The following is a 16430-nucleotide window of genomic DNA, read 5'->3' on the forward strand; positions in this document are numbered from 1 at the left end:
TGCAGTACAGGTTCTTCGGCCCTTGATGTTGCGCTGCCCTGTGAAACCAATCTGAAGCCCATCTAACCTACACTATTCCATTCTTGTCCATATGCCTATCCACTGACCATTTAAATACCTGTGAAATTGGCGCGTTTACAACTGTTGCAGGAAGTGCGATCCACGCCCCTACTACTCTGTGTAAGGAAACTACCCTGACATCTGTCCTATATCTATCAGCCCTCAGTTTGAAACTGTGCCCCCTCATGGCTATCCATCATCATCCTCGGAAAAAGACTCACTGTCCACCCAATTTAACCCTCCAATCCTCTATGTCTCAATTAAGTCAACTCTCAACCTTCTAACAAAAACAGCCTCAAGTCACTGAGCCTTTCCTCATAAGACCTTCCCTCCTCACCAGGCAACATCCTAGTAAATCTCCTCTGAACCTTTTCCAAAGCTTCCACCTTCTTCCGATAATGCAGTGACCAGAACTGCACATAATACTCCAAGTGTGGCCGCACCAGAGTTTTGTACAGCTGCAACATGACCTCATGATTCCAAAACTCAATTTCACTACTAATAAAAGCTAACATACTGTTTTTGTCTTCTAAACAACCCTATCAACATTTTGCCGAGCGATACGAGGGAGGAGCAAAGGACTGCTGGGAAGTTTTTAAGTGGGTGAGCTCTAAACCCAAGTCCCTACACTGTAGGGCCAACCGCCCACCCACCTCCTCTAACCTTACTAAGAGTCTGTAAACTAGGTAAGTTTTCAGGTTTTTTTTCTTTCCCTTCCTTTGTTTAGTCCTGTGCGGGCTTTCAGCGTAGCGGGATATGGATGTTAGGGCAGTTGCATGTTCCTCCTGCAGAATGTGGCAGATGAGAGACACTTCACATGTCTCTGCCGACTACATCAGTGCGAAATACACCCAACTCCAGCTCCTCGAAAACCAAGTTAGGGAACTGGAGCTGGATGAACTACGGATCATCCAGGAGGCTGAGGGGGAAATTGAGAGGCTGTACAGGGAGGTGGTCACTCCCCAGACACAGGATAAGGACAGCTGGGTTACTGTCAGGGGGAAGAAAGGGAACAGACTGTCAGAGCAGGGATCCCCTGTGGCCGTTCCCCTCAGCAATAAGTATACCATTTTGGATACTGCTGGTGGGACAGCCTACCAGGGGAAAGCCACAGTTGTCAGGTCTCTAGCACTGAGGTTCAGAAGGGAAGGGGGGAAAATAGAAAAGCACTAGTGGTAGGGGATTCAATAGTTAGATGGATTGACAGGAGATTGTGTGGTCAGAAATGGGACTCCTGGAAGGTATGTTGCCTCCCCGGTGCCAGGGTCTGGGATGTCACTGATCAGGTTTACAAGATTCTGAAGGGGGAGGGTGAGCAGCCAGAAATCGTGGTACATATTGGCACCAATGATATAGCGAGGAAAGGTATTGAGGATCTGAAAAGTGACTACAGAGAGTTAGGTTGGAAGCTGAAGAGCAGGACATGTAGAGTAGTGATCTCAGGTTTGCTACCAGTGCCATGAGATAGTGAGATGAGGAACAGGCAGTGAGTGCAGCTTCACACGTGGCTGCGAGGCTGGTATGGGAGGGAGGGCTTCAGATACCCTGGACCATTGGGATACCTTCTGGGGAAGGTGGGATCTGTACATGAAGGACGGGTTGCACCTGAACTGTAGGGGTACAAACATCCCGGGTGGGAGATTTGCTCGTGTGAGTCGGGAGGGTTTAGGCTTGTTTGGCAGGGGGGTGGGAATCAGAACCACATGTCTGAGACGGGGACAGTTGCAGATGGGGCAGTGACAGGATGTACTGAATCTATCAGGAAGGTTTCTCACGCGTTGAAACAAAGGGATCGGTTAAAGTGTGTCTGCTTTAATGCAAGGAATGTCCAAAATAAGAGTGACAAACTTAGAGCATGGATCAGTACTTGGTGCTATGATGTTGTGGCCATAACCGAGACGTGGGTCTCAGTCTTGATGTTCCAGGGTTTAGAACGTTTAAAAAGAACAGGGAGGGTGGAAAAAGAGGAGGGGGTACAGCATTGCTAATCAGAGAGTGCATCACAGCTACAGAAATGAAGGTTGTTGAGGAAGGTTTGTATGGGTGGAAGTTAGGAACAGCAAGGGAACAGCCACAGCATTGGGGGTTTACTATAGACCACCTAATAGCAGGAGAGAGATTGAAGAACTCATAGGCGGGCAGATTCTGGAAAAAATGCAGAAGTAGCAGGGTTGTTGTTATGGGTGATTTCAACTTTCCCAAAATCGACTGGAACCTCTGAAGTGCAGATGGTTTGGATGGAGCCATTGTCAGGTGTGTTCAGGAGGGTTTCCTTACTCAGTATGTAGACAGGCCGAAGAGGGGAGAGGCCATTTTGGATTTGGTGCTCGGCAACAAGCCAGGACAGGTCACAACTGCCTCACATTTAGCATAGCCTTGGAGAGTGAAAGGAGCAGTTACCAAGGGAAGATATTTAATTGGGGAAAAGGAAATTATGATGCTATCAGACAGGAGTTGGGAAGCACACTGGGAGCAATTGTTTCACAGAAAGGGCACAGTAGACATGTGGAGACTATTTAAGCAGTTGTTGCGAGTGATGCACAAATTTGTTCCTCTGAGGCAGGTAAAAAGGATAAGATTAAAGAAACTTCGATGACGAGAACAGAGGAGCTTCTCGTCAAAAGGAAGAAGGCAGCTTAAGGAAGGTGGAGAAAGCAAGGATCTAGCACAGCTTTAGAAGATAACAGGCTTGCTAGAAAGGAGCTCAGAAATGGACTGAAGGGGCACAAAAAAGGCTTGGCAAAAAGGATTAGGGAGAACCCAAAGGCATTTTACTCATACATGAGGAATAAGAGAATGATCATGGAGAAGGTAGGGCCGATCAGGGATAGCGGAGGGAACTTGTGCATGGAGTCTGAGCAGATAGGAGAAGCCCTAAATGAGTTTTTTGCTTTGGTTTTTACCAAGGAAAGGGACCTTGTTGTGAATGAAAACTTTGAGGAGCTGGGATACAGTCCTGACCAGATCAAGATTGATGAATTTGATGTGCTGAAAACTTTGAAAAACATTAAGGTTGATAAGTCCCCAAGGCCAGACCAGATTTATCCTAGGCTGCTGCGGGAAGCAAGAAAGGAGGTTGCTAAGCCACTGGCAAGGATATTTCCCTCCTCACTCTCTACGGTAGTTGTACCGGAGGATTGGAAAGAGGTGAATGTTGTTCCTCCTTTCAAGAGGGGTAATAGGAAAATCCCTGGTAATTACAGACCAGTCAGTCTTACATCTGTGGTCAGCAAAGTTTTGGAAAGAATTCTGAGGGATAGGATTTATGAATATTTGGCAAAGCATAGTATGATTAAAGGCAGTCAGCATGGCTTTGAGAGGGGTAGGTCATGCTTCACAAATCTTTGAGGTGGTGTCAAGACAGGTCGACGAAGGTCGAGCACTGGATGTGGTGTATATGGACTTCAAGGAGAAAGTGAGGACTGCAGATGCTGGAGATCAGAGCTGAAAATGTGTTGCTGGAAAAGCGCAGCAGGTCAGGCAGCATCGAAGGAACAGGAGAATCGACGTTTCGGGCATAAGCCCTTCTTCAGGAATGAAGAGGGTGTGCCAAGCAGGCTAAGATAAAAGGTAGGGAGGAGGGACTTGGGGGAGGGGCGTTGGAAATGCGATAGGTGGAGGAAGGTCAAGGTGAGGGTGATAGGCCGGAGTGGGGTGGGGGCGGAGAGGTCAGGAAGAAGATTGCAGGTTAGGAAGGCGGTGCTGAGTTCGAGGGATTTGACTGAGACAAGGTGGGGGGAGGGGAAATGAGGAAACTGAAGAAATCTGAGTTCATCCCTTGTGGTTGGAGGGTTCCTAGGCGGAAGGTGAGGCGCTCTTCCTCCAACCATCGTGTTGCTATGGTCTGGCGATGGAGGAGTCCAAGGACCTGCATGTCCTTGGTGGAGTTGAAGTGTTGAGCCACGGGGTGGTTGGGTTGGTTGGTCCGGGTGTCCCAGAGGTGTTCTCTGAACCGTTCCGCAAGTAGGCGGCCTGTCTCCCCAATATAGAGGAGGCCACATCGGGTGCAGCGGATGCAATTGATGATGTGTGTGGAGGTGCAGGTGAATTTGTGGCGGATATGGAAGTATCCCTTGGGGCCTTGGAGGGAAGTAAGGGGGGAGGTGTGGGCGCAAGTCTTGCATTTCTTGCGGTTGCAGGGGAAGGTGCCGGGAGTGGAGGTTGGGTTGGTGGGGGCTGTGGACCTGACGAGGGAGTCACGGAGGGAGTGGTCTTTTCGGAACGCTGATAGGGGAGGGGAGGGAAATATATCCAGCCTATCACCCTCACCTTGACCTCCTTCCACCTATCGCATTTCCAACGCCCCTCCCCCAAGTCCCTCCTCCCTACCTTTTATCCTGCTGGGCACACTTTCCTCATTCCTGAAGAAGGGCTTATGCCCGAAACGTCGATTCTCCTGTTCCTTGGATGCTGCCTGGCCTGCTGCGCTTTTCCAGCAACACATTTTCAGCTCTGTATATGGACTTCAGCAAGGCATTTGATAAGGTTCCCTGTGGTAGGCTCATTCATAAAGTCAGGAAGTATGGGATACAAGGAGATTTGGCTATCTGGATTCAGAATTAGCTGGCTGACAGAAGGCAGAGAGTGGTTGTAGTTGGAAAGTATTCTGCCTGGAAGTCAGTATTGAGTGGTGTCCCACAGGGCTCTGTTCTTGGGCCTCCAATCTTTGCAGTTTTTATAACTGACTTGGATGAGGAGGTTGAGGGGTGTGTTAGTAAATTTGCAGATGACACAAAGGTTGAAGGTGTCGCTGATAGTATCGAGGGCTACTGCAGGCTGCAGCACGACAGACAGGATGCAGAGCTGGGCTGAGAAATGGCAGATGGAGGCCAACCTGGATAAATGCGAAGTGATGCATTTTGGAAGGTCGAACTTGAATGCTGAATATAGGATTAAAGACAGGATTCTTGGCAGTGTGGAGGAACAGAGGGATCTGGGTGTTCAAGTACATAGATCCCTCAAACATGCCACCCAAATGGATAGGGTTGTTAAGAAAGCATATGGTACTTTGGCTTTCATTAACAGGGGATTCGAGTTTAAGAGCCGCGAGGTTTTGCTACAGCTCTACAAGTCCCTGGTGAGACCACATTTGGAATATGGTGTCCAGTTCTCATTGCCCTACTGTAAGAAAGATACAGAGGCTTTGGAGAGGGTGCAAAGAAGGTTTACCAGGATGCTGCCTGGTCTGGAGGGCATGCCTTATGAAGAAAGGTTGACTAAGCTGGGACTTTTCTCTTTGGAGAGAAAGAGGAAGAGAGGAGGCCTGATCGAGGTGTACAAAATAATGAATGGAATAGATAGAGTCAATAGCCAGAGACGTTTCCCCAGGGCAGGATTGACTGGTACGAGGAGTCATAGTTTGAAGATACTAGGAGGAAGGTATAAAGGAGACGTCAGAGGTAGGTTCTTTACGCAGACAGTTGTGAATGCATGGAATGCATTGCCAGCTGTGGTGGTGGAAGCAGAGTCATTGGGGACATTTAAGCGACTGCTGGACATGCATATGGATAGCAGTGAGTTGAGGGGTGTGTAGGTTTAGTTATTATATTTTACATTAGGATTAAACCTTGGCACACCATCATGGGCCAAAGGGCCTGTTCTGTGCTGTACTTTTCTATGTTTTATGTTCTAACCTGGGTGGCAGCTTTGATGGATTTCTGTTATAGAGTCATAGTGATGTACAGCATGGAAACAGACCCTTCGGTCCAACCCATCCATGCCGACCAGATATCCCAATCCAATCTAGTTCCACCTGCCAGCACACGGCCCATATCCCTCCAAACCCTTCCGATTCATATACCCATCCAAATGCCTCTTAAATGTTGCAATTGTACCAGCCTCCACCACTTCCTTTGGCAGCTCATTCCATACCCGTACCACCCTCTGTGAAAAAGTTGCCCTACTTAGGTCTCTTTTATATCTTTCCCCTCTCACCTAAACCTATGCCCTTTAGTTCTGGACTCCCCAATCCTAGGGAAAAGACTTTGCCTATTTACCCTATCCATGGACACAGATCTCTCTACACTGCCAAGAATCTTACCATTAGTCCAGTACTCTGCATTCCTGTTGCTCCTTCCAAAGTGAATCACTTCACACTGTTCTGCATTAAATTGTATTTGCTACCTCTCAGCCCACCTCTGCAGCTTATATATGTCCCTCTGTAATCTACAACATCCTTCAGCACTATCCACAAGTACACTGACCTTAGCGTCGTCCACAAATTTACTAACCCATCCTTCTACGCCCTCATCTAGGTCGTTCATAAAAGTGACAAACAGATCCTTGCGGTACACCATCAGTAACTGAACTCCAGGATGAACATTTCCCATCAACACTGTCTCCTTTCAGCAGGCCAATTTCTGATCCAAACCACTAAATCGCCCTCAATCCCATGACTCCTTATTTTGTATAGTCGCCTACCATGGCGAACCTTATCAAACACTTTACTGAAATCCATATACACCACATTAATGGCTTTTCCCTCATCCACCTGTTTATACACCTTCGCAAAGAACTCAATAAGGTTTGTGAGCAACGAGCTACCCTTCGCAAAACAATGTTGACTATCCCTAATCAACTTATTCCCCTCTCGACGATTATAAATCCTCTGTCTTATAACCTTTTCCAACACTGCCCACAACCGAAGTAAGGCTCACTGGACTATAATTACCAGGGTGTCTCTTTTCCCCTTCTTGAACAAGGGAACAACATTTGCTTTTCTCCAGTCTTTTGGTACTATTCCTGTACACAATGATGACATAAAGATCAAAGCCAAAGGCTCTGCAATCTCCTCCCTGGCTTCCCGGAGAATCCTAGGATAAATCCCATCCAGACCAGTGGATTTATCTATTTTACACTTTCCAGAATTTCTAACACATCCTCTTTGTGAACCTCAATCCAATCTAGTCTAGTAGCTTTTTTCTCAGTACTCTCTTTTACAGCATTGCCTTTTTCCAGGGTTATAATGACGAAAAATATTCAATTAGCGCTTTCCCTATCTCCTCTGACTCCACCCACATCTTCCCATTACTTTCCTTGATTGGCCCTAATCTTACTTTAGCCATTAGCCTTACTATAGTTCAAGTACTTCAGGTGGGTCAGTTTTTGTTCAATGTGTGCAGAAGTGTTTTCTGACACAGTATTTAGACAGGCCAACAAGGGGCGATGCCATATTGGATTTGGTATCGGGGAATGAACCCAGCCAGGTGTTAGGTTTGGAAGTAGGTGAGCACTTGGCGATAGTGACCATATGTTTACAATAGCAATGAGCAGGGATAGGTATATACCGCAGGGAAAGAGGTATAACTGGGGGGAAAGGCAATTATGATGCGATTAAGCAAGGCTTAGGATGCATAGGATGGGGAAGAAAACTGCAGGGGATGGACACACTTAATGTGGAGCTCATTCAAGGAACAGCTTCTGCGTGTCCTTGATAAGTATATACCCATCAGGCAGGGAGGTAGTCGTCAAGAGAGGGAGCCATGGTTTACTAAAGAAGTTGAAGCTCTTGTCAAGAGGAAGAGGGCAGCTTATATAAGGATGAGGTGTGGAGGCTCAGATACGGGCTGGAGAGTTATAAGTTAGCCAGAAAAGATCTAAAGAGAGGGCTAAGAGGAGCCAGGAGGGGGCACGAGACGTTGCTGGTGGATAGGATCAAGGAAAATCCTAGATATATCAGAAATAAAAGAATGGCTAGAGTAAGATTAGGGCCAATCAAAGATAGTAGTAGAAAGTAGTGTGTGGAATCTGAGGACATAGGGGAAGTGCTTAAATGAATACTTCTCGTCAATATTCGCATTGGAAAAGGGCAATGTTAGTGAGAATATGGAGATACAGGTTACAAGATTCTTTGGGATTGAGGTTGACAAGGAGGTGGTTTTAGCAATTTTGGAAGATCTGAAAATAGATAAGACCCCTGGGCCGGATGGGACTTATCATCAGATTCTCTGGGAAGCAAGGGAGGAGATTGCAGAGTCTTTGGCTTTGATGTTTATGTTATCATTATCAACAAGGAGTAGTGCCAGAAGACCGGAGGATAGCAAATATTGTTCCCTTGTTTAAGAATGGGAGTCAGGACAGCTCTGGTATAGGCCAGTGAGCCTTACTTCGGTTGTGGGTAAGGTGGTAGAAAAGGTTGAGAGAGACAGGATTTATCATCATCTGGAAACAAATAATTTGATTAGGGATAGTCAACACGGTTTTGTGAAGAGTAGGTCGTGCCTCGCAAATCGTATTGAGTACTTCGAGAAGATGACAAAACAGGTGGTTGAAAGTAAAGTGGCTGATGTGACGCATATGGACTTCAGTAAGGCATTTGATAAGCTTCCACACAGTAGGCTATTACACAAAATACGGAGTTTCCGGATTGAAGATGATTTGCCATTTGGATCGGAAATTGGCTAGCTAAAAGAAGATAGAGGGTGGTGGTTGATGGGAAATGTTCATCTTGGAGCTCACTTACCAGTGGTGTGCCACAAGGATCTGTTTTGGGGCCCACTGCTTGCTGATGTCCTCTTGTGACCTTGAAACCTTACTGACCTCACTACTCTCAACCTCCTCTATACTCTAACTACAGTTTAGTTTCCCATCCCCTGCTGAAATATTTTTAACCCACCCGAAGAGCATCAGGTACCCCTCTGGTTCCCGTGTTCAACTTCTCTCTCTCTCTCTCTCTCCCCTATTCCTTGTCTCGCTAGCACGTGGCACGGGCAATAAACTAGAGATAATAACTCTGATAACGGAGGAAGCGCAGCCCAGTTTTACCAGGCTGATTCCCAGGATGTCAAGGCTGATCTATTGAGAGAGATTGGGTCGGTTCAGACTATTCACTGAAGTTTAGAAGAATGAATAGGGAGATCTCACAGAAACCTATAAAATCATAAGAGGACTATACAGGGTAAACACAGGAAGAATGTTCCCAATGACCAGGGAGTCCAGAACCAGGGGGTCATGGTCTAAGGATACAGTGTAGGCCATTTAGGAGGGACAAGAGGAGAAAGCGGTGAGCCTGCGCAATTTTCTCTCACAGGATACAATCAAGGCCAAAACACAATGTTTTCAAGAGGGCTAAAGAGATCAAAAGGTATGGGGTAAAAGTAAGAACAGAGTACTGAGCAGGATGATCAGAATAGTGGAGCAGGTTTGAATGGTCTATTGCTGTTCCTATTTCTCTGTCACTGTTTACATCTCCACAAATCTACTGACATTTTTTGTCATTGTCTTTTCAAAATTAACTCCCAATTACTGAGGTTTGTTTTCTTCTTCTATGTCTCCTTTCACAAAATATTAATTTACTAGCTACTGCTGCTCAAAGTCATAATGGTTTCAATGGCATTTGTTGAAGAAGATAAGCAAAAGCCATTGATAGCCAGTATCTTCTCCAACCTACCATATCTTCCTTAACTGATGGACAGGTGGGAAGGCAAGTGTCGAGGACGGCAGAGTCTGCAGAAGGACACAAGAAAGTGGGCAAAAACTAGGCAGATGGAATATAATGTGGGAGGTCATGCACTTTGGCAAAAAGATTAGAGGGACTAAATATTACTTAAATGCAGAAAGACTATAGAAAGCTAGAACAGCAGGGTTTAGTCCTGAATCAGACCATACTGTGGACAGTTTTGGATCTCTTATCCAGAGAAAGATATGAAGGCATTGGACGCAATCTGGAGAAGGTTCACTAGGCTGATACTGGTTTAGGGAGGGACCGTCTTACAAGGAGATGGTGAGTAGGTTGAGCCCATTGGAATTTGGAAGACTGGGAGTTGACCTTAACAAAATACACAGGACTCTTAAAAGGACTTGAATGGGTAGACAGGTTGTTTCTCCGTGTTGGAGAATCTAGAACAAGAGGTCATATTCCTAGAAGAAAAAAAGGGTTGGACACTTAAAGCAAAGGTGAGGCAGAACTTCTTCTCTCAAAACATGATGAACCTGTGGAATTCTTTAGTGCAGAGGGTTACCAAGCCTAGGCCATTAGGTATATTCAAAGTGGAGTCCGATTTTTAATCTGAGAGAGTCAGAGTAATACTGCATGGAAACAGGTCCAAATTGGTCCATGCTGACCATGGGCCCACTCAGCTAGTTCCAATTGCCCGCATTTGGTCCATATCCCACTAAACCCTTCCCATGCATTTACCTATCCAAATGTTTTTGGAATGTTGCTATGTACCTGCCTCAACCACTTTCTCTGGCAGCCCATTCCATATGCACACCACTCTCTGCGTGAAGAAGTTGCCCCTCAGGTCCTTCTTAAACCTTTCACCTCTCACCTTAAACCTATGCCCTGTAGTTTTCAATTCCCCAACCCTGGGAAGACGACTCCATCCTATCTATGCCCCTTATGATTTTATACACCTCAATAAGGTCACTCCTCATTCTCCTACATTTCAAGGAGTAAAGTCCTATTCCGGCTAACCTCTCCCTATAACTCAGACCTATTAGTCCTGGTAACATCCTCATAAATCTTCTTTGCACTCTTTCTAGTTTAACTCGGTATTTCCTATAACAGGGTGACCAAAACTGTACACAATAGAACCAAGGGTTACGGGAAAAAGGCAGAAAAGTGGAGTTGAAGATTATCATCAGCTTTTCTCATACTGAATAGCAGAGTATACTTGATGGGTTGGATGGCTAATTTCTGCACCTTAAATCATTACATTTTTGATTTCTTTCTCAACAATCCTGTGTTTAATCTCTCTGAACATTCTACTGTTCTCATGATGTCCAGCAGTCTCTTATGTCCCAAATATTCTTAATGGGCAAAGCAAGGACCTCAACTGTCTCATATTTCTTTGCAACTCGACATCCTGAATTACTATTTCTTAATTCACTTCATTTTCTGTTTCTCTTGTTCTGTGGGTCCTGACCATACACCTAGACTTAAAAACAGTTTTCCATAGCTGTAAGCACCTTTGTTATGATTCATCTCATCGCAGAACATCCTTTAAGATCTGGGGACAATTTCCATTCCAATATAATCAGCCTATTCAAAGTTTGGGAGAAGATTTGTAGCTCGGGTGCTCGTTGTTGTAGTTCTGTTCGCCGAGCTGGGAATTTGTGTTGCAAACGTTTCGTCCCCTGTCTAGGTGACATCCTCAGTGCTTGGGAGCCTCCTGTGAAGCGCTTCTGTGATGTTTCCTCCGGCATTTATAGTGGCCTGTCTCTGCCGCTTCCGGTTGTCAGTTCCAGCTGCCCAACCACTAGGACTCATAACAGCACACAAACCAACAGCCACTCTCAGACAACTCACCAGAACGAAGGACCCGATACCGAGCATGAGCAAAACCAATGTAGTGTACAAAAAGCCATGCAAGGACTGCACAAAACACTACATAGGACAAACAGGAAGACAGCTAACGATCCGCATCCATGAACACCAACTAGCCACGAAACGACACGACCAGCTATCCTTAGTAGCCACACACGCAGACGACAAGCAACATGAATTCGACTGGGACAACACTACCATTATAGGGCAAGCCAAACAGAGAACAGCCAGGAAATTCCTAGAAGCTTGGCACTCATCCACAAACTCCATCAACAAACACATCGACCTGGACCCAATATACCGGCCACTACAGCGGACAGCTGGAACTGACAACCGGAAGCGGCAGAGACAGGCCACTATAAATGCCGGAGGAAACATCACAGAAGCGCTTCACAGGAGGCTCCCAAGCATTGAGGATGTCACCTAGACAGGGGACGAAACGTTTGCAACAAAAATTCCCAGCTCGGCGAACAGAACCACAACAACATAATCAGCCTAATTGGAAATTGAGAGGTCACCAATCTAACCCACAATACATGGTTCAGCTCACATTCTATAATTATAATTACAAATGATTTTCATGTAGGCCTTGATTTAAGACTAGTTGGATATTAGAAATAGATTTTGCTCTCCTGGGTTACCATCCTAATGAATTATACAGTAGGCTTACAGCATTGTTTTCAATATACATTAACATATTATTTCACTTACTTTTCCCTCGCTGTTACTTCTAACAAAGGATACAATAATCACACTTTTGTCTCTCCCCTGGTACTTGTCCACCGTGTTGACTTCAACAGCACTGAAGGCCTTGTCCCGCATCAAAACAGCCGAGATAGCTTTAAGCTGTTGTCTATAAGGTGCAATAATCCCAATGTTACAGGGCTTGCAGCCAACCTATGCACAAAACAAAAGTTCAAGAGTTTGGGCCAGCCACAGAGACATGATCCATAGCTTCTTTACTGGCCATTTTACCAAACTAACAATGGCAATGAAGTTACAGAGCAATTTAGAGCATTGGGTTATTTATATAGCATGAAAACATGTAAAACGTTTTGATATCTAAACACAGGATGTTGTCGCTAGATGGGCCAGCATTTATTGCCCATCCACAAATGCCCTGGAGAAGGTGAACCACCTTCTTTAACCACAGTCCATGTAATGCAGAGATACCCATATTGCTGTTAGGGAGGGAGTTGCAGGATTTTGACCAGGTGACAGAAACAACAATCTAACTCCATAATAGGATGGTGTGAGACTTGGATGGGTACTTGCAGGTGTTGGTATTCCCTGCATCTGCTTCCTTGTCCTTCAAGATTGTCGAGTCAGGGGTTTAAAAGATGATGTTGAAGGAGCCTTGAATTACACAGTGCATCTTATAGGTGGTACACTGCCATATAAGTGGTGGAAAGACAGAACAATTGACATGGAGGATAGGATGTCAATCAAGCAGGTTGTGATGTCCTAGATGGTACTCGGCTTGAGTGAGTGTTATTGGAACTGCAATCATCATATTCGTGACTTGTGCCTTGTAGTTGGTGGACAAAAGTTTGGAGACAGAGAATGTGCTGCAGAATTCACTTTATCTGAACTGCTCTTCCAGCAAAATTATTTATACGATCAAACCAGTTCAGTTCCTGGTTAATGGACACACCAGGATATTGATGGTAAGGAATTCAGCTATAGAAATACCATTACAAATCAAGGCTCTAGTTAGATTCTCTCCTGTTGGGGGACTGTCAGTGCCTGGCACGTGTGCAGTACGATTACTTGCCCAAGCCTGGATTATCATCAGCCCAAGCCTGGATGGCTGCTCCACACGGACACAGTATCTGAGTTAAAGAGCTGAACAGCATGGAAACAGACCCTTTGGTCCAACTCATCCATGCCAACCAGATACCCTCAATTAATCTAGTCCCATTTACCAGCATTTGGCCTATATCCCTTTGCACCCTTAATATTCATATACCCACCCAGATGCCTTTTAAATGTTGCAATTGTACAAGCTTCCATCACTTCAGCTGTGAATTTCACTGCTTATTTTTCTTAGAATGCATCATTGTGAATGTTCATGAATATTGCACAATTAGCAGTGAGCATCCTCACTTCAGATGTTATGATGAAGGGAACTTGAAGATAACTAGACCCAGGGCAGTCACTACCACCTCACCTCTGGAATTCAGCTCCTTTGTCCATGTTTGAACTAAAGCTATAATAAGATGAGGAGCTGAGTAGCCCAACTGAACCTAAACAGAGTTTTGGTTACTTGGTTTCCCAAATTTTCTGGAATCTTCCAAAACCTTTGCTTTGAAGGCAGGTACTAAGTCATCATTTAAGTTCTCTGCCATTTCCTTATCCTGTAATTATTTATTTTGTCTTTGCGGATGAAGGAAGGCAAAGGCAATGTCTTTCTTTTCACATACTTATAAAAATCCTCAAAAGATTTCAACTTCCGTATTTTCTCCATGGATTTCTTGGTCATGACTTCATTTTACACCATCATCATGAAGGGCTTTTGCCCGAAACGTCGATTTCGCTGCTCGTTGGATGCTGCCTGAATTGCTGTGCTCTTTCAGCACCACTGATCCAGAATCTGGTTTCCAGCATCTGCAGTTATTGTTTTTACCCCGTTGAATTAAATAGAGGCAGGACAAACACCTCACTCAGTCATTTGATTGTTTGTTTTCTAATCGGGTTTTTTAACTATTATTTAATGTAAGGTTATGAAATATGTGAACACATTGACTGTCACTTTTGCCAAAAGTTGGTTTCAAAATTTCACATTGGCATTGATCAGTGTGAAGCATACAATTCCCTCTGAGTGAGGGACACATACCTGTAGCAGCACTTTTGTCAGACAGTACACCAGCTCAGCTTCAATCAGGTTGCTCAGTCCACATTGTTCATTTCTCTCCGGAGCTGGTACCTTGGTACAAGGCAAATATATCAGATCTCAAATTAAATAACCTGTCTTGACAACTAGTAAAAGGAAAAAGTTACCACTAACAGAGAATGTGCGTAACTGATATTCAGTGACTTTAACTTCACCGGAGCATCAAAGTCTGACACTGAGCCATATAAGCTGATGTTAGGGCAGATCAATAAAATCATGGTAAAAGCTTTTGAGGCATACAGGCAGTTCTCCTGTAACAGCTGTAGTTGTGTTCCAGCAAAACCTTATTAATACAAATAACTGGGCCTATGGAAGAAGTGGCGTTCAGGGTATAGATTAGAGTGGTGCTGGAAAAGCACAGCAGGTTAGGCAGCATCCAAGGAGCAGGAACATCGACGTTTTGGGCAAATGCCTTTCATCAGGAATAGAGGCAGGAAGCCTCAAGGGTGCAGAAATAAATGGGGAGGGTGGGGGGTGGGGGGGGTGGCTGGGGAGAAGATAGCAAAGAGTACAATAGGTGAATGGGGGTGGGGATGGAGGTGATAGGTCAGAGGGGAGGGTGGACAGGATAGGTGGGAAGGGAGATTGGCAGGTAGGACAGGTCATGAGGATGGTACTGAGCTGGAAAGTTGGAACTGAGGTAAGGTGGACGGAGGGGAATTGAGGAAACTGGTGAAGTCCACATTGATGCCCTAGGGTTGAAGTGTTCCGAGGCGGAAGATGAGGCGTTCTTCATCCAGGCGTCAAGTGGTGAGGGAGCGGCGGTGGAGGAGGCCCAGGACCTGCATGTCCCTCTGCAGAATGGGAGGGGGAGTTGAAATGTTGGGCCACGGGGCAGTTGGGTTGATTGGTGCGAGTGTCCCAGAGATGTTCCCTGAAGCGTGTTCTGTGGTGGAACTGGTCCTCCTGGGAGCAAATATGGCAGAGGCGGAGGAATTGGGAATACAGGATGGCATTTTTGCAGGAGGTGGGGTGGGAAGAGGTGTAATCCAGGTAGCTGTGGGAGCCGGTGGGTTTGTAAAAAATGTCAGTGGGAGACAGTTTGAGGCGGTTAATGTCTCAGCAGCAGTTGGAAATGAAGAGGTTGAGGGCAGATAATAGGCCAGCACGGGGTGTCCAGGAGGACCAGTCCCACCACAAAACACACCAGATGGCCTTCTTCTTTAGAGATCGCAATTTCCCTTCTCACGTGGTTGAAGACGCCCTCCAATGCATCTCATCCACATCCTGCACTTCCACCCTCAAACCCCACCCCTCCAACTGTAACAAGGACAGAACCCCCCAGTCCTCACTTTCACCCTACCAACCTTCGCAATAACCATATCATCTGCCGACATTTCCGCCACCTTCAAACAGACCCCACCACCAGGGATATATTTCCCTCCCCACCCCTTTCCGCAAAGACCATTCCCTATGACTCCCTGGTCAGGTCCACACCCTCCAACAAACCACCCTCCTGTCCTGGCACCCTCCCCTGCCACCGCAGGAATTGCAAAGCCTGCATCCACACCTCCTCCCTCACCACCATCCAAGGCCCCAAAGGAGCCAAAGTTTCACCTGCACATCCACCAATGTCATTTATTGTATCTGTTGCTCCCGATGCGGCTTCCTCTACATTGAGGAGACTGGATCCCTCCTCGCAGAGCGCTTCAGGGAACATCTCTGGGACACCCACACCAATCAACCCCACCGCTCCGTGGCCCAACATTTCAACTCCCCTTCCCACTCTGCCAAGGACATGCAGGCCTTGGGCCTCCTCCACCGCCACTCCCTCACCACTAGACGCCTGGAGGAAGAACGCCTCATCTCCTGCCTCGGAACACTTCAACCTCAGGGCATCAATGTGGACTTGACCAGTTTCCTCATTTCCCCTCCGTCCACCTTACCCCAGTTCCAATGTTCCAGCTCAGCACCATCCTCATGACCTGTCCTACCTGCCAATCTCCCTTCCCACCTATCCGCTCCACCCTCCCCTCTGACGTATCACCTCCATCCCCACCCCCATTCACCTATTGTACTCTTTACTACCTTCTCTTCTCCCCTCCCCAGCCCCACTCCCCCCCTTTATCTCTCCACCCTTGAGGCTTCCTGCCTCTATCGATGATGAAGGGCTTTTGCCCGAAACATCGATTTTCCTGCTCCTTGGATGCTGCCTGACCTGTTGTGCTTTTCCAGCACCACTCTGATCTAAACTCTGGTTTCCTGCATCTG

The 16430-nt window shown here is 46.2% G+C and overlaps 1 protein-coding gene across 2 annotated transcripts in view; it reads right to left on the reverse strand.

The window, feature by feature from the left end:
- Window positions 1-16430, reverse strand: part of dna2 (DNA replication helicase/nuclease 2) — a 130552-nt gene that overhangs the window by 3829 nt on the left and 110293 nt on the right. For both annotated transcript variants that reach the window (XM_043712247.2, XM_087999146.1), the window contains exons 19-20: window positions 14163-14252; window positions 12038-12223 (exon numbers count right to left, since the gene is read on the reverse strand). In XM_043712247.2, the coding sequence (XP_043568182.2) occupies window positions 12038-12223; window positions 14163-14252 (276 nt within the window). The remainder of the gene's footprint in view (window positions 1-12037; window positions 12224-14162; window positions 14253-16430) is intronic.

Source organism: Chiloscyllium plagiosum, unplaced genomic scaffold, assembly GCF_037043375.1.
Source record: "Chiloscyllium plagiosum isolate Xiang-an unplaced genomic scaffold, Cpla_swu_hap1 HiC_scaffold_22, whole genome shotgun sequence".
In the NCBI taxonomy this organism is placed as follows: Eukaryota; Metazoa; Chordata; class Chondrichthyes; order Orectolobiformes; family Hemiscylliidae; genus Chiloscyllium; species Chiloscyllium plagiosum.